Here is an 18,936-nt window from a genome sequence, read left to right as displayed (position 1 = left end):
TGCATTTATACCTCTAATATGTTGCTGAAGAACATCACACAGTAGATTATCTTTTCACTTCACTTTGCCATCGATGTCCATTTACATACCCAATGATCCCATCTCCATAGGCAAACAAAACATTCAATCTCCTATATCCTAAGTAAATCTGAAAAGGCAGCTTTACTAACTTGATAAATAATCTCAAATATTTTCCTTTACTTCAGGGTCTTGCTGTTTTCAACACTTCGTTATCTCACAGTCAGGTAATTGTTAATCACGGTATTTATCTAGTTTGTATGAAAGACAGTTACACTTGATACATAAGTTATCAGAAAAAAAGTATAAAAAATAAACTTGTAAACTAGGGTTAAATTCTGAATTTAATAGGACTATGAATTATGGAGTTAGAATATGAAAAAAAATAGCAATAATAATCTGAAAACAAGAAATCTATGTAAGAATACAACCCCATTTCTTCCATAAGCTTGAGCCAGACTGAATTCATAGGTAGTACTTGTAGAAATTAAACAAAGTCTTAAAAATTCATATCTATTCTTGGTTTGTTCTTCCTTGACTTTTCTGCAGAAAAAAAGAAAAGGGAGAAAAAGCCATTTGATATTTCACTGTAAGCAGAGGACAGTGAAGTCAAGCTCATTGAAGGTTGCAGCACACAGTATAACGGAGCTCTTATGCCAACAAGGACCTCTATGTGTTATTGTAATACAAGTAATTAATAATCATTATTTATAGATGAGTACTGACGCTGCAGTTGTCAGCTGCACAGCTGTCATTTGGTTCTCTCAGTAGAGTTTTCAGATAAATGGCAGGAATATACATAAGATATTTGGATTTTGTTTCATTCTTTTATCTAGGGTATTGTTTGGGTCATCTAAAAACTTCTTTTCTCTCTTTTTCATCTTTTACAAGTTTTTTTGTCGTCTTTTTTTTCCTCTGAGCCCTTCCAATAGGTATCTGAACTCATTTTGTTAGAGAAAATTCAGCAGAGTCCTTGGGAATCTGCAAGGATCACTCTTATGCAGCTATTTCCCTCCTTTGCTGTTCCTCTTACGACCACTACCTTCTCTAGCCAGCAACATAATAATCAGTTTTTTTGAAGGAGAAACACATGTATCATTTGAAAAGAGGTCCTGAGAAATCACGTTTCTTTGCCTCTCAACTTCAGACTAAGTGTATTGTGCAGCTACTCACAACCCCAGAGGGTATTAGTGCAGGGTAGCTGGTCACCTGTCCTTTCTCAGAAGAACGTCCCGGTGGAGAAATGCAAAGAACAGCTGAATGGGGAAAGGACCATATGGGATTGTGCCTGTTCTGTGCTCGCAGAGCGATATGAGCACTACCAGGCTTGAGTGGGTAGAGAAAAGCGACAGTGATTCAACTGTCATTAAATTAGTGCAGATGTCTCCCGCAGCCTCCCACAGCAATCTTCCCCGTGAGCTCAGACAATTTGGAGAAAGGTCTAGACTAAATCATTGCTAAGTCTGTACGGATTCTGGCTGCTTTGAGATTGACATATGTTACACTCTTACAGCTTTCCTGCTACCGATTTGTATACGATTTGCCTATATTCATGCTGAGCCAGAGTTTCTTTTTTTGACCGGACATTGACCCCAGATTTTGGATGTTTTGAATCACAAGTAGGATAGGTGTTTACAGCAAGTGACAGAAATATCCAAACAGTGCCCACACGTATAATCACAGCATTGCTATTTTTCCTTCCTGGAAATGGGTCAGGTTATCTGATGTACCAATGATAATTGGCACCAAGATTTAGTCTCCATATGCACTGAGAAGGGGACTGCGGGACTCGATGCAAGTTGCTAGAGAATCAGAGGTAATACATTACTAAATATCAAACACTGCTGGAGTAGGGACAGTTGTTCATTTCTGTGTACTTAATACTGTCTATCTGTAATGGTTTGTGTTCTCCTCTCCTCCGCCGGTTCTTCCAGAAAAGCATTAATGAAGGCAGAAGCTCTGATCTATCTCTAGTGGTTTAAAAAATATCTCAAACTTAATGGTATTGCAGATTGATCGTATTATGAGAGATATAACCTTTGTGAGTCAGTTTGCAAGGAATTCACAGGAACGCATGACTTTGTGGAAGTGCATGGAAAATTACATTAGGAAGCTTTGAAAACCACACGAGTGATGTGGCAAATAATTTTATGTGCAAATGCATGAAATCATAATAACTAGTTTCAACCAGGTTCTTCTGAATAACTTGCAGTTCTGTGTAAGTTATCCCTAATAAACATCCTACTGCAAGAAAATGGGGGAAAATAATTCAATTATCCTCATGTTACATCTATTTATTTTTTTATGGTACTATGTAACTGCAAACATAGTCTTTCTGAAGGGCTAGTGTTTTGCTTGACTTCTCCTAAGGAATTTGCTTGTAGCATCTCCTAGCACTGTCTATTTTCACATTCCAAGTAACTAGAAAAATATTTTTTGTAAGAAAAAATTTGTGCTCTGCCTTTGTGCACAGTTCATAGGGTAGGGTAAGTGCACTAAAATAAGGAATGTGATCACATGTAAGCAGTTTGTAAGATAATCAATCTGCAAGTCCTCACAATCTAATTTTTCATTTCTCTCTATTTCTCTCAGTTACCTTCTGAAGAGTTTTCAATTTTAGCTCAAAGCTGGCTGCATAGCTGATGTTTATATTTCTGCACCGTGGATGTGTTTGACAGCCAGTTGCTAGGAAAGAGCTTTCTATTTGCACTGTGAGCTTTACACATTATGTGGCTTTAGACAGTACCTACTTCCTTCTGTTCAGACACTGAATTATGCTAAGCAGCCATCTGAAGTTTGAAAAATTACCTTCAAATGAAGTAAATTTAATGCTTTCAGGTTTGTTTTATTAAATATTATTAAATAACAAAATACATTCTACATGGATTTGAAATTCTTTTCTCGAGAAGGAAGATAGGTTAAATACGTAATCACTGGGATCCTCCTAATCATTGAGACCAAAGAGCAAGCAGAAGCCAGAGAGCGGTGAAAGCAGCTGAAAGCAGAGCTGTGAAGGACTGTAAAGTCATGACAACTTAAATACGCTTAAATAAATAGAAATAAGCTTTCCCCTTTGACCACACTGGTGTATTGTACTGCCTTTACTGATCTAAGTTATAGCTTGTCTAGTTTGACAGATTTTGTAAGTAGCTTTCAAATTACTGCTGTGGGTATGTAGTAGTTAACATTTTTACTCCCCTCCTGCAGTCCTAAGAGTACGTATTATAAGATATTGCTCTGACATTCACTTCAGAAAATCATTTGAAAAACACAAAGAGGTCTTAGCGCTCAAGTGCAGTGCTCTGTGTGCCTGAGAATGAAGCCTAGCAAGTTATAATAAGCTTTTAAAGAGGAAAGAAAAAATACAGCTCAAACAACATGGAAGAAAAGCTCAGAACAGAGTGAATAAGATGATGATGATTAAAGGAGCAGAAGAGAAGGGTTTGGTATATAGGAAGTACTGGACCTCTGGCTGAATGGGCAATTCCCATGGCTTATGGTTTTTTACAACCTTCCCCATCTTTTGTCTACACGGAGGAAGGAATGGCAAGATGGTCTCAGCTGGCAGTAGGGACTGAGAGCCAAAAGGGAATGGTCTTCTGAAGTCATGTTTGGAGACTTCACACGATCTTACAAGTAGCAGAAACTGCAGCATAGTTTGTGTCCAAGACTGACGAGATGGAGGAGGGAGTAAATAAATGACTTCACTGCTCTGTCACTGAGTTGGGAAAGGAGTGACAAGTGCAGGAGGCACTGTTAATTATAATGCCTGAAGCTCTGGAATTCTTAATGTAAGTGCTTGACCCCAAGCAGGAGGAGATGGCAGACAGATGCTTTTTTTTCCCCCCCATAAAGACACAGAAGAAGGGAGTATGTTTTACAGGACTAAAACTGCGTGCAATTCTTGAGGCTCTCTATACCCAGCTTTCATATCCCCTGTGGTGAGCCGCTGTGCACTACGATGGAACAATAAAGAAGTAAATGAGATGGGAAAAGATCCTCTTTGGCAATATGACTCAATTCCATTACATGTTTCCAAGTATCAGAAACAGTTGGGTTAAAAAAATCAAGACCTTTTTACAGGAGCAATGTCTGCTGGAACAGGAGAAAGGAACAGCAGTCTGGGTTCAGAAATAGTTACATGAACTCCAAGCTAGGCAGGAAGCCAGCTACAAAAAGGTGCCAGCCATCTGAGGCCACTTGACACAGGATACTTGGGTGTTAAATAGCTGCAGAAAGCGGTGACTAAAGGCGGCAGTCCAAGCTGCGGTGGGACACAGGTCATATGTGGTGGCGACGTTCAGGACAGAAGGGAAGACAGATGGTATTCCCAAATGGAAAGGGCCAAGGCCATAACTAGGAAACCAGAAAGCTTCAGCTATCATCTGTCTTAACATAAGGATTCAGGAGAAGCAAGGTATGTAAGAAATACACACAGAATAACCGACCTAACACCATGCTTTGGAATGAAGATAGCAAAGATTAGAAACAAATTACCTTGTCTTTGTTACCATCACAACCAGTAAAGATGAAAATGTGATTGTGGATTTGGTAAAGACGTCACATCTCGGGGCATGGTTCCTCCCTTTTAGGGAGTTCCCTTGGCAATGGGAACATCTGTGAAAAAACACCGACAATACTTAACAATTCTAATTAAAAATAAATATTGTGATTAACTGGAGGTAAATGTGTAGAGCTTTATAGGAGAGCCTTGTGTAGTCCTACGGTCAGGATGTTTTTTACAAGATTCAGTCATATCCCTGAGCTCTTTCTTGCATCAGTTGGTCATAATCGGTGAATTGGAACAAACAGATTGTTAGATCCTAATCTTGTCTCCAGTTTTTAAACAACAGTTCACTCTAGTGTATTATAAGATGATAAGAAAAGGTAAGCAATGAAAAGCAGTTTGTGCACAGTTGCAGTCTGAATATAAACAGAGGCAAAATTAGCAAATCAAATAGAATAAAAAAGCAATAGCAAGGAATAAACAGAAACATAAAAGAAGCCATCTGGAATCAAAGATACACAAATGACATGGTAGGAAACTGAGGCAGACAAAAGCAGAGATTACACTCGTAAATGAAAGCATTAGGGATATTATTGTTTTAGCTCTCTTTGAATATTGTTATGAAACTGCAGCTGAGGAGTGTGAGCAGTGATGTCTTTTGACAGCTACTCCAGAGGCTTCAAGTTACATGATTCTCATATCTTAAATGAAATCTTTGTCATCCACGGACATGTCTGTTTCCTTTCTGAAAGTGTTCCAAGGACTGACATTATGTCTGGTACATCAAGTCTGTGCCCCAGTTTGTCATTACCCTGAATAATAATGCAGAATATTTGGTTTTCCTCTCACCCATTGTGCAGCTGTAATTCCCGTTACTAAAGATGGAATCAGCCTATCCATGGAGAAAATGAAAGATTCTATTACATTGAAATTACATTCACTTTATTAATTCTGCGTTGTGTGCAAATGGATTGAATCTATCTATAATAGTTTAATTTTGAACGATTTTTAAAACTGTGGGCCATGAATAAATGTGCTCGTTGTCCGTTATGTGTCAGAGCACTTAACAACACACACAAAAACCTTCTGTAACACCTAATGATGTTCATATTTTTTAGGAAAAAAAACCCCTGCTAAGTCACACATGGAAAGAATCACATGATGAGTAAGGTGCATTAAAGTTTTTGAAGGCATTTGTATATGTAACTGATTGTAAAAGTCACTGAGGTCCTTCTCTATTTTCACAGAATGAGCTAGAGCTTCTTAGAATCCATCAGTTTTGGAGAAGAGTTATAAAAGCTGAAAATTCTGTTTCTTAAGTTCATTAAATTGCTTCTGCCTCATCAATGTGGAATCTTATTGCAAGGTGCAGATAAAAATTAAAGAACCGGAAACATGAGGTTAATGTTGGTGTGTTGTGTGTGTATCTCTGTAACATTGGGTGGAAGTCAGTGATGCACTAGTTAATCCCTTAAAAAAGATTCCACGGTTAGGATGGAGAAGAATGGTGCAAATTTTAAAATTAAGTTTTAAGGGCAGATTATGCCTTTACCCTTGAAACAAGTAAAGAGTAATTCCCTTGTAATTGCACAAAGATGAATTAATTACTTTCTAACAAACTCAGATGAAAACTTGACTATATAATGCCGCCTTCTCTTTTCTTAATTAAAAATGTCCAGAAGCGTTTTCATAATATGTACATTTCCCCTTCTTGTGAATTATTGATGTATTTATGCTTTTTTTAGTAATATGAGGAAATTTGGGTTTCAAATGCACCCTTTGTTGATACATCTCATTATGGGCTCTTCTGTACCAATGGTCAGTATCAAGCTGTGCATCAGCAACACATCTGGAGAAGACCTGTCATAGAATCATTTGGTTTGAAAAGACCTTTGAAATCACTGAGTCCAACCATACCTGTCCACTACTAAATCATATCTCTGAGCACCTGAAGTGCCCAATCCTACTGCAGAAGCCAGTCAGTGGCTTTCTGCTGATTCTGGGTAGGGACCAGAACATTATATACTTTCCTGATGGTGAACATGTGGCTTGAACATGATGTTCTTTGTGCCGAGTGAGCTGCTGTTTTGACTACCATCAATTTACCAGGTAGCTGACTGAGAGCAGATGAGACTGTCTCTGTCTACTCAGAACTGCAGCACTTCATAAACCTCGCTTGAAGCTTCTGCAGCCTTCATCCGTGCATTTAGTCCTTGGCTGCATATGTAGTTTTGAAGCAAGTATTTATTAAAAAGATGTGGTTACAAATACGATGAACAAATACCTATGGAATAGGAGAACGTAGTATTGGTAACACGCTCGTGTATTTGGTTGTTTTTTTTTTCTGCAGAATAGTATGTTTGCATCTACAGAATATAGAGGCTCTTTGTATAAGTTTAGTCTCTGCAATTTCTCTGGCATTGATTTTAATTATGCGTATTTGTAATGTGCGTACGTGGGAGACTATAAATATATGTTATGTATTTGAATAGTGTGTTGACAATACTTCTAGATATGCATTCATTATTAGTGAAAATAGTGTTGGTTTTGTGGAAGAACACTGTGCTGTTAGCATTGATACTGGCTTCATTGATTATCATCTGTATTATACCAGAGAATAGCAAAGGAATTAATAGCGATTTGAAACTCGGGTATTCAGAGTTCATTTTGGATGAAGATCATTTTTTAGGAATGGACATGAACTGAGGCTACATGTGAGCCATTAGCAGGGTATTAATACAGGTGATCTGCATCTCCATTAAAACTAGGAGAGCATCCAAACCCTCTCCTGCTGCCATAAATCCAGGCATGAACTGAGTGATGAGGTCGCATCTGCTGCTTTGAAAGAGGCGTTTGACTATGTAGTCCCCCAGGCAAAGCAGTAAGGGAGGAAGAAGGTTTCACTTCCTCTGAAGTCTAACTGGATCTCACATGAAGGAGTGAGCTTGAATTGCTCTGAACATGATTAAGATTTCCAGTAACCATGTTTTCTGTTAGTTTTGGGATGCCGTCCAGTAGTGGCACACAGAGGCTGGCAATAGATGTTTCCTTTTCTAAACAGAAATTCTTATTACCTTTCTTGATATTGCTCTAAAAAATAAGAGGTCAGCCTTCAATCACAGGCGCAACAAATAAAGCTACAGGTGTGGAAGGCAGTTTCACATTTACATTTGTGAGGCTTTTTCAGCAGAAAAGGATATTCATTTATCATATTCATTATGCCACTCTATCCTTCACCTAGACCCTATATAATTATGTGTTTAATGATCTTTAACCTTCGCATGAATACAGCTTGCTGAAGCTTGACGATTGCTGTAAATTATCATTCACATATGGTAGAGAGAGGAAATATTCCTTGGAAAAAAAATACAGTGTTTTTTGGGTTAGAATGTCACTTCAGTTCTGTGATTTAATTTTGTAATTCGATGATGATATTTTAATCCTAAATCCAAACAATGATATTATTTTGGAAAACTGGCTCTTCTGTAGGTCATTTATTATAATATTTTGATATTAGAGTATAAGAACTTCAAAACCTAGAAAAGATATTTTAATCTGTCAGCCTGGATGCTCACCATAAAATGTATAAGTGATTTCAGTAAAGACCATGTTTATGGCTTGGTCTTTTGTTAAAAACTGAAAAAAATTACTATATTTTTGCCACTCTTAATCTTTGGGTAAAAAGCCTGATCTTCTACTAATCAGACTCAATTTCAACTTTAAGATTTGAAAATGCTTGTAGCTCTCCCACTTTTGTTTAATGTTTAGCTCAAATAGCAACATCTATTTCTTTCTTTAGGTACAAAGGATTTTGACTTATTAGAAGAAACAATTAATAGTAATCATAGACTTAATTTTAACTGTTGGTATCTTACCCACACTGCAAAGGTTTTATGGCTATACATTAACTTACACCCAAGGTGATGTATGAACCGTAACTTCTGTTGGATAATGCAGGTAACATTTATATTGGAGATGATACTATCAGCCTCTCCTGCTTACTAGGAAATTCAAGAACTTTTGGCCATTCTCAAATATCTGCATGAGATATCTAGTTTATCCAGCCAATGCCTTTCTAGAAATTCAGCTTATAGAATCACAGGATCACAGAATACTTTCAGTTGGAAAACACCTTTAAGATCGAGTCCAACTATTGATCCAGCCCTGCTAAGTCTGCCACCAGAATATGTCCCCAAGTACAACATTTCCTTATCTTTTAAACATCTCCAGAGACGGTGATGCCAGTGCTTGACAACCCATTCAGTAAAGAAATTCCTCCTAATATCCAACCTAAATCTCCCCTGGTGCATCTTGAGACCATTTCCTCTTGTCCTGTCACTGGGTACCAGGGAGAAGAGACCAACACCCTCCTCGCTACAGCCTGCTTTTAGGCAGTTGCAGAGAATTTTGAGGTCTCCCCTCAGCCTTCTTTTTTTCCAGACTAAACAACCCTAGCTCCCTCAGCTGCTCCTCATAAGGCTTGTGGTCTAAACCCTTCATCAGCTTTGTAGCCCTACTCTGGCCATGCTCCAGCATCTCATTTTTCACTGTAAGGCTCTGGGTGGTTGGGTGAACTGAGATGTTCCCAATTGCTTTGCTGAGCTGTGTGTGTCCAGACAAGTTGTGACATGACATCTCTGTAATTCAGCTATGAATATTCTGCCAAAACCTTCATGCACAATGTTGATAATGTATAGATTCCATTCAGGGATCAAACAGATGCTTAAAGTACAAACAACCTGTTTAAAATGCAAACAGACTCTGGACTGATCATGACTGGCTCTGGGACCCTGAAAATATTTTGTTATGTTACTGACACCTAGACGAAGTATAAACCTGCTCATAAGGCCAATAATCTTTATGACAAAAAAGTTGTATTAACCTGTTTTACTGAGCAGACAAAACTGCAGTGGAGAGTGCCATTAAACCAAATTAACATAACGTAAATTATGCTGATTGTTCTCAATTAAAAGCCAATGGCAACTACAAAAAGAAAAACAGATTGAGGATTTGGAAAAAGGACTCAGCCATTACTTGATGTCTCTGTTCATGTGGGTTGAGTAGGAAGGGTGAACTGGATTGAGTTAGTCATATTCACAGTGCTTTAAAAAAGTTGTTAAAACAATAGTGTGGTAATAGCTGCTGCAGTAATAATGTGTTGCCCAGCAAAACACAGAGGATGAAGTTACACCTCTTGTAGTCAGCAGGAGTTCTGTTATCATTGCAGGGCAGAGAATACACAGTTGGCCTTGGATTTTGTAAGGATAATAAACCAGATCAACTGGAAAATCAGCCTGACTGCCGTTGTCCACTGTGCTCATTGCAACTATCTGAGATTCCTTTTTGTAAGGTGCTACTAATGAGTTTTCTAAGCTCTTATTCCTGAACAGCTAATTTGCAGATGTAACTGTATGTGACCAATTATCTAGCGAAGAACCTGCAGAGCCTATTTGTGCTATGACATAAAAATCTACTCGTGGCTTGGCTGTAGCTGGTGTTACAAGGCTTTCCCCCCACTACCACCTATTTTAATATCCTAATACAGTTTCATATATCAAATGACAATACTGCCTAGCTCTAGCAACCACTGCTATCAGTTGAAGAGTAAAATATGTAACCAGGAACAATTTCTGTTGAGCTGTCTGCACAAAAAAGAACAAACAGGAACAAATTGAGTAGTTATTGTTAAGTCATGTTGCAGCTATCCTCAACAGGTTGTATGTGTTTCTTTCAGACTATCTTTTGTGAGGCAGAGATAAATATTAAGTGCCAGATATATTTTTAACGATGTGTTATTTACTACTTCTGATTGTTCATATTGAGTGTGTTAGATTTAATAGTAAATAGAATTTAAGCACTGTTACTGTAAGTTTAAGTTGTTATCCTGTGGTTTTGAATGTGTGGATGCTGGGGATTAAAATATGTTTACTTGTAGAATGTTAGAATTAATTGTGTGATTGCATAGAATTAAGTTAAGTTGTAACCTGCTTATAGCTTAGCATGAGTGGACAGCTTGCCGTAAATGATCTTTGTTCTTAGCATGAGGGAATTTTGTTTGTTAGCATGAATTAACATTGTTTGTCAGCATGAATGACCAAGCTAGAGTTGAAATAAATAGAGAAGAAATGCATGTCAGGCACCACAAGATAAGAGGAACCAACCCCTATGACTCAGGAAAAAAGGCTTTTGAAGCACAAGCAGCAGATGAGCAACCAAACCTACGTACAGATAAGCCAGGAGGATGAGCTTCAGCTGGACACTTACTGAGGTTCACAAAAAAAAGCTCCAGGGCTGAGTCAAGTCAGAAGATGAGGAAGTTAAAATCAGCTGCCGACTTTGAAGATAAGAAAGAAGATACCCTGCCCAAAGGTGGAGGGGAGCCCAATGTGGTGCCAGAAGACCCGAGGCCCAGAAATATAACATTTGACTCATTGTCACAGGGACAGTGCATGAAAAACAGGGAAGAGAAAAATCTTACATTGTAAGGGTGTAATTGCTGTGGGATTTATTTCTTTGGGGTCCATCTGATCACAGAATCACAGAATGATTTTGGTTAGGAAAGACCTTTAAGATCATTGAGTACAACCATTGATACAGCCATGCTAGGACCGCCACGAGACTAGGTCTCCAAGTCTGATATCTACTCATCTTTTAAACGCCCCCAAGGATGGTGACTGACTATTCATTACAGTCAGAGGCTAAGCTGCAGTCAGATCCAGCTGCATCTAGACTTCTCTCCGAGAAGAAGTTTAGAAAGCAAGGGGGTCCAGTCTGAACCTAGTGGATCGTTGAGAGGGTTATTTAGGACTCTTCTAGAACAGTTGAATCTAATACATATGGTCTACTGATTGCTTGGCTCTCCTTCACAAATTAAAAATTATTGGAGATAATCTGGTCTTTAGTACTTCTCTCTGAGTCTACAGAAAAACATCAGTGGGAATCTTTTGTTTGCCTCTAGTGTTCTTTAGCTCAGGTTTTTAATTAACACAGAAATTCAAAATGAAGATGAAATTCTATTTTTCCTATCCTTTTTCAGGTTGTTATAATCCTATGTTGGTTTTTGAAAAGACGATCACAATCTAAATATTACTTTTTCTAACAGGACATTGAGGAGAATGGGAAGATGTGTAAGGGGGGTTCTTATGTTTTTGTAATTTTTAACAAAGCTTTCTTTTAGGGGGAATACTTCTAGAATAAAGATCTTGGAAACTTTTAAGTTCTGCTAACAGCTGAGTTACAATACAGTCATAAATTTCTGTGAATGCTGCCCATGAAAACATTTACACAGATGACAGTGTTCAGCCATTTTCAGACACCTGAAAATAAGCTGAAAGTAATAACTAAAAATAAGAAACTAGATTAAAATAGATATGATTGTTAATCCTTCACTCACCCTTTCATCTAATGCATTATGGATGTTTTGTGCTTGTTCATTTTGGCCGGTTCTGAAGATATCTACATTTTAGAACAGGGATTTTATATATATATATACACATATAACAGTTGCTTTTTAAATAGAAAGTCTAATTATGCCTATGAATACATTCACTTTTGATCAGTGTGCATACAAATCCCTGCTCTCTGTCTGTATTCATGCTGAGATACGCATCACTGGAGCTAAGATTAAAGTACAAAAGAATAGCTTGACAAAATGTATGGTTAGACCAATGCCAAGAAATAATTCTGGCTGTAATTTTTGTCTCTAAAATGCTTTTTTGTTATTATTTTTCTTTTCTTTCAGTTACACACAGACCTGGATCCTGGCAGCAGCAAAATCAAGTATATTCTATCAGGAGATGGAGCTGGAACAATCTTTGTGATTAATGACAAGACTGGAGACATTCATGCAATGAAAAGGCTTGACCGTGAGGAAAAAGCTGAATACACTCTAACGGCTCAAGCAGTAGACAGGGACACAAACAAACCTCTGGAGCCTCCCTCAGAATTCATTATTAAGGTTCAAGACATCAATGACAATGCCCCAGAGTTTGTTGATGGTCCGTATCATGCCACAGTTCCAGAAATGTCTCTTGTAGGTATGTATGTCTAAACATCGACAAACTTTGATTGCTCACAGTTTAAACTATGCCGGTACGTCATTGAGCTGTTGATGAATAATAAGATATTTATTATGTTGTTAGCATTAATTTGCATATCTTCCAATCTCTTCTTGGCCAAAGCTTTCATCTGCAGCACAATAGTAGACTCCCTTAGTAGTAAGAAAATGACTAACAGATGTATTAATGCGTCTGTCTTTGTCCAACAACACTTTAATGGGCTAAATTTATATTCCCCTTATGACTCTGTAGTTAGAGTATTGTTATTGAGAAGGATTTATCAAGATTTGTTCCAATATGACACACTGATCCTATTGATATTTTGTTGATGTTTAATTATCTGTGTATTTTCATACACAGATGTAGCTCTTGCTGTATGTTGATACATGCTTATTTGTTTTCCTCTAAGTGCAACTGTAATCAGCCAAAACCATTGAAATGAAAGGTGCTGTGCCTGGAAATTGATGGTTAGACTCTAGAGTGGACTTAACCAATCAGCCATAGGATTTGCATGGAAGATGGAAAGGGAAAACAGAGAAAACCATGTAAAAAGGTGGTGAAAAGGGGAATTAACTATGTGAAAGGGGAGAAAAAGAAAAGAGTAGGAAATAATCTTCTGAATGTGTTTTACTTTTGTTTATGTATTTATTTAGTCAGATTAGTATGAATCTATTTCCTCATGGATTAATATATTAGATAATTTTTTTTGGCATAGTTTGTCCCTTGCTCTGTATTTGCAAATGCATAGGTATGGACTTACAGAGGTACATCTTTAGGATCTCCATCCCTACCGATATGTATATATCAGGGCACAGAGGATCTTTAGCTGTCAGTAAGGCAAACCCATCAAATGACAAGAGTCAGTCTCAGGGTAATAGAAGAGCTCAGTGTAAGCAAAGATGTCAAAAACTGGCCATGAAATGCAGAGTGAATTCTAATGTTTTCTAGTATTAGGTTGAGGATAATGTGCTTTTCAGCAATTTGTCTACATCTGTCAAAGCAAGATAATTGCAAAAGTGTCAAGGTACTTTGTAAAATAAAGCAGCACCCTATCAAAAACTTTCAAAACCATCATTCTGTCTAACTTAGTTAAAGCGAGGAGGAGTGTGAAGAGCCAGAGCCGTATTCTCACATCCAGTATGATGAGTTGTACCAGGTCATTTTCACATGAAATTGTGGTGTGCTAACTAGACAGTGATACCTAGGGCTTTGTTTTGTTATCAACGCTTCTCCAACAGCTTTGCATATCTTGGTTGCGTTGAATTGCTTGTGCCAAAACTGATATGCAAATTTTCAAGTCTGCGTGTCAGTTCTTTAACCAAAACATAGGTTTAGTTTGTTAAGTTACTTTTAATTACACAGCAGCACAAACATAATATGGACCTGCTTTCAGAAGATATTTTTGCCAAGCTCTTGGCGACAAAATGGTTTAATTAAATAAAATAAATTTTTTAAAAAGAAAAAAAAAGGAGTAGGAGAAGGGGGAAGAGAAATTGAAGGCAGTCATTGCTTATTTAAACGGGACTTGTTTAGTATTCTAGGAAAAAAGAAAATTAAAATCTGTGCAGACAAGGTGGTTTCTGGTCACAGAGGCTGCTATAAAAATAATTGATATTGGTGCATATGAGCAGTATTTATAATCCTTAATAAAGACATGGCCCCTGCCCAAGGAGTGCTCACTGTAAAGATGATGGGAAAATACCCAAAGTATTGGCAGGAAATAGTCAGAAGATCAGGTGAATAAAAATCTACTGAATTGGTGAACATGAGGTTTAAAAGATGACTAAAGTACAGTGGCAAGAAGAGAATGATAGGTAAAATATTAATGAAAGAGAGGGAAATTGGAACAACTGAGAAACGTGTTAGGGTTAAAGAGGAGGGGGAAAATGTACAGGAATGTCATAAGAAATAATTAAAAGGTCAACTTCATCTGGGAAAACTTTACACTAGAGGATTGTAGAAGAAATGACCGAAGCTTGGTCATAGAGTTTGGTTTAAGGAATAGTGGAAAGGGCTCTCCTTTGAAAGGTATTATTTCACCTGTTTCCCCTAGCATGGTGGGGAAAGAGATGCAGTTCTTCACTGAACTGTCTCAGATATCATGTACTTCCACGTTTTCACGTATTCTTAAACTGCATGGAAGAGTTTGGTCCAAACCAAATTCATTCTAACACCTCAAATATAGGTAGAAATTAGTTATAGATTGTCTCAGAGCTCTACCATTTAATAACTTTGTTAATCAAACTGCAAGTTTTGCTCATTTATCCCTTATAATACCTGAAACTTGTATTTTTCTGTGTGATATTCCTAGGGGTGCATGTTTTCAAACTCTAAAGAAGCACAAACACACACTCCTGCTCTTCTGTTCAAAAACAAATCCTAATTCTCAGCTGCCACTTCAAAACTCAGAGAATGTTTGCCTTCGTATTACGTGGGTCATGAATGACTGTAAAATCTACACAGCTCACACAGACAAGTCTGGAAAGCTGAAGATGAGGATGTTACTCATTCACCAAGGCTGCTGTTACTATTTCCTTCTGCCTTCCTCTTGTAACCCACAGGCAGCAACATCAAAAGCTGTACTAAATCATGCTTTGTAAATTATTTTAGCTTTCTTTACGTTTCATAGTCCTCTTAAAATGACTTTAACTCCTCTGTAATGTTTGTAAGAAAACTGTCTCCTTTCAGAGTTCAAGTATTTCACTTCCATTATCCACTTACTTAATTCCCCTTAAAGAGATCTCCACCCACTTCTAATTTCAGCCTTGACATTTCTACAACACAGTCATTACTAGGCACTGTTCTTATTCAGGATGAAACAAAGTTCTACTAAACCTCTTCTTTCCTCAAAGTGCTTATACATATTCTGAAACAGAAGAGGAATGCATATGCTATATATAGAGTACTTATGTAATGAGAAGACAGTACCAGGAATTTTATTTTTGGACCTCTGTGGAAAGCAATGCATGAAATACAGATGAACGTCTCAGCCTTTCGTTATTCTGTAATGCAAAATCGAGGTTCTAACACTGCAGGTTTTCTGATGGGTACATTAGATCGTGGTCTTATATTCCTTGCTAGAAGAGATGTCTTGTGTGAATGCCAGTGGTATTTTTGCATGAATGTTGCACCATGGCAAAGTGAAAACTGCAGTGCACATGCAAACTTTCTGTATGTGATATGTATGAATGTGTGTGTCTGCCAATGGATGCGATTATCACACGCACACAGCCACAATCCAGCCTGTTTGATGTTTGTTATGTATCAGCAATATCTGGAAAATCCCGTTTGCCTACTAAAACAAAAGGAAAGGATTTGCATGGCTTTCCTTCCACCACTCGGTGCAAAGACGATTAGTATTACACTGTGTTATCTCCGGTAGGAATGATGCTCACTTCTCAGCTGTCTTCACAGAACACACGCCCACACACGTACCGAGCACTGTGTATTGTCACTGTGTTCACAGTTATTTTGAAATAATTTATTTCTCTCTTTGAGGAAAGAGAAGACCACATTCCAAAAAAAAGTTTTGAGAACTAAATTGAATTTTTTTATACTTTATCCAGGTATTTCTTTCTTTTTTTACATAATTCCTATATAATCTGTCATAGTAAGCTCTGTGCCCCATCCCCAAAATTATGAATTTGCTTGAGAAAGCCAATACATGTATGTGGAGAACATGCTCTTTGCTGAAACTGAGCGCTTTTAAGTCTGATATTAATTTTCTTAAGGAATTAATGATCAAAAAGGTGAAATCTCTGGAATCGCTTCACTGTAACAGTATAGCATTTCACAAATAGGAAATTATTTAATTTGTCTGTAAATCTTGTTTAATCACTTTTAGATGTGAAGGGACACACTGGGAATGAAACCAAGTTAAAACTTCTAAAAAGAGATTCAGCTAAGCTACTGGGAGGAAGAACCCCGTGACTCTTTTCTTCCTATTTGTCTGTGAGCTCTGTACATATGCCTGCAATGAAGATAGCATATTATGTAAATGAATGAGCAGTCTTAGAACATCCACAAGGGTAATTGGAACTGGTCCTGTAGCTTATTTAAGGAAAAGAAAAGGAAAAGAAAAGGAAAAGTAAAAAAAAAGCCCACCACTTCCCCCTTGAGTCTGTTCTGCTTCTGCATTGCCCTCTCAGTTACGCACAGATTGATGAATTCCCTGCAAGCGTGCAGCACAAGCGATAATGGGAGCAAAAGTGGATATTGTCTCCCAGCAGTATAGTTTCAGGAGAGGAATGGGGAGTGAAATTTCTTGATTCCATTCTTAGTGAAGCCAAAAGTGTTTAGACAGCTAGTGTCATGTTGAGAGATAGAAGACGACAGAAGCAGAGTGACAAACGTGTTGGTGAAATAAAAAGGACACAGATGGAAAAAGAACAAAGCCATAAGGGAAGAGAATTCTCTCATAGTTTGCCTGAATTAAGGTAAACAGACAAATTTTATTAATCTCCTAACATTAAGAATATCCCTAGCAGTCATAAAAAAAACCATCTTAAAATACATATAGAGGAATTCAGTCTGCCCTTTCTCTAGGAATGTTTTTGCCTTTAACATCTGAAAATATTACCAATACGAAAAAGCTTAGAAGAATAGTTGTGTCATTAAATGCTTCCATGAAAACTGTTTACCAGGGGAAAAAGTTCTGTATTGGAAAGGGTTTAGGTTTTCAGTTGAGTTAGAATATCTGTTTCCAATTCTGGCACAAGCACGTCTGCTTAGCAGTGTTTTCCTTTGGGTCAAAGTTTGCCCTTGATTACACCACTGTAAATAAGAAATCATTCAATCTTTTTTTTCCCTCAAAAGCTGAACAATTATTTAGTATAGCCATGTATAGTAGAAGCAACCTGTACACAGTGCAACTGTTCCTTCCAGTTCTCTAAAAGATATTATTTCTTTTCCAAACACACATTGTTTGCAAAAGGACAAAATCCGCTGAATATGGAATCAACAGTCAATGTCTGATATGAATACCGATAAAATAACTTGATAAATTAGAAAGTTGCGATAAAAACCTGATCTGAAATGTTATCAAGATCAACCATGCTGTCTTACTGGTTTTTTTTCCTATGTATTCATTGATTTTTAAGGCACTGAGCATGACTGCAAAATCAATGATAGTTTGTCACAAAATTGTAGAGTAAAAGGACTATATTACTGGGGTCAGCTACAAATTAGCCCAAAGGGTAAATGCAAACGGAGTGCAAAAGCTCAGGAAAAAAAACGCAGCAGATGTTGTAAAACATGGCAGCAATGCAACAGCTGTTACAAAATGTATATCTTCATGTTGTCTTGTTCCTCTACTTGTTCACCTCGTGCATAATCAAATTCTGTAGCTGTGCTGCTGAAGAGCATTTTACGTGAGAGATTTATTTAGTGAGCGTGCATGTGTTTAAAACCTTCTGTACATTCTGTGTGACTGAGACATGGTTCCAAAAGCAAAGCCATAAGTAACCTTAAGTAATTGGTTATGATATATTCAAAACCAAGATGATCTTGTCCTTAATTTGACTAGTTACTGAGGCTTAAAATCCCCCATATTTCTGAGTATATGGTATTATTTCTGTACTTTCTGTTTCTCATGAGGTCTAATTGAAAATGCCATTATCTTTTTATATTGTTCTTAAATGACCATTATGAGCTCAAGGACTACAGATGAAGTGATGATATTGCTCTGTAGAGATTTATAATCTGACCCTTTAGTTGCACTGACCTGTATTGCCCTGAGTGTACTGAGCTAGTTCATTGACTTTAGACAAAATCACTAAAATCAGTGGGATTGCTCAAAATATTACGCGTTAATGGCATTGAGTACTTGAATGGTGAGGTTGTGAGGACACTGAAATGTACCCTAAAAATAGAAATATACCCTAAATTGCTAGTGTAAAGTACGGAGCTATTAGCGTGCAGTGGTTTCTTAGACAAAAGCTGCCATTTTTCCTGGCCGTTAACTGTCAGCAATTTGTCACAAATTTTCCAATTTTTGCACACATACATTCTCTTTGCATGAAGGAACATTGTGTAAACGACAGAATCACGTAGTGATTTTCTCAGGAAACAGACGTTTGGATCAGAATTGAAGTCATATTTCCTCATGGAGTTCCATATAGAAGAATACACCTTCCTGTTGCACAGGGTGAGGACAGACAGACAGACATAGCTGTATGTTGACCATATGAGGGCAGAGAAAATGTTGGCAGTCTGAGGTACCTGCTTCTCTAGTCCTATGTAACTACAAGAATCTCTCCTACTGTCATTCTTCCAGATGCTTCTTGTCTTATAGTCACAAACATCTCATTCAGGTTGCAGCTATTCTGCTTCTGGAAGTCTTGATTGCTTTCATTT

General features: G+C 37.5%; 1 protein-coding gene across 3 annotated transcripts in view; it reads left to right on the top strand.

Annotated features, from left to right (window-relative positions):
- The window catches only part of CDH8 (cadherin 8), a 166,232-nt gene that overhangs the window by 51,364 nt on the left and 95,932 nt on the right, over window positions 1–18,936 (top strand). For all 3 annotated transcript variants that reach the window (XM_069868319.1, XM_069868317.1, XM_069868318.1), the window contains one exon: window positions 12,267–12,561. In XM_069868319.1, the coding sequence (XP_069724420.1) occupies window positions 12,267–12,561 (295 nt within the window). The remainder of the gene's footprint in view (window positions 1–12,266; window positions 12,562–18,936) is intronic.

The sequence above is a fragment of the Phaenicophaeus curvirostris genome, chromosome 14 (genome assembly GCF_032191515.1).
Source record: "Phaenicophaeus curvirostris isolate KB17595 chromosome 14, BPBGC_Pcur_1.0, whole genome shotgun sequence".
Taxonomy (NCBI): Eukaryota; Metazoa; Chordata; class Aves; order Cuculiformes; family Cuculidae; genus Phaenicophaeus; species Phaenicophaeus curvirostris.
Note: the sequence above shows the minus strand (reverse complement) of the source record. Positions and strands in the feature narration are given on the sequence as shown.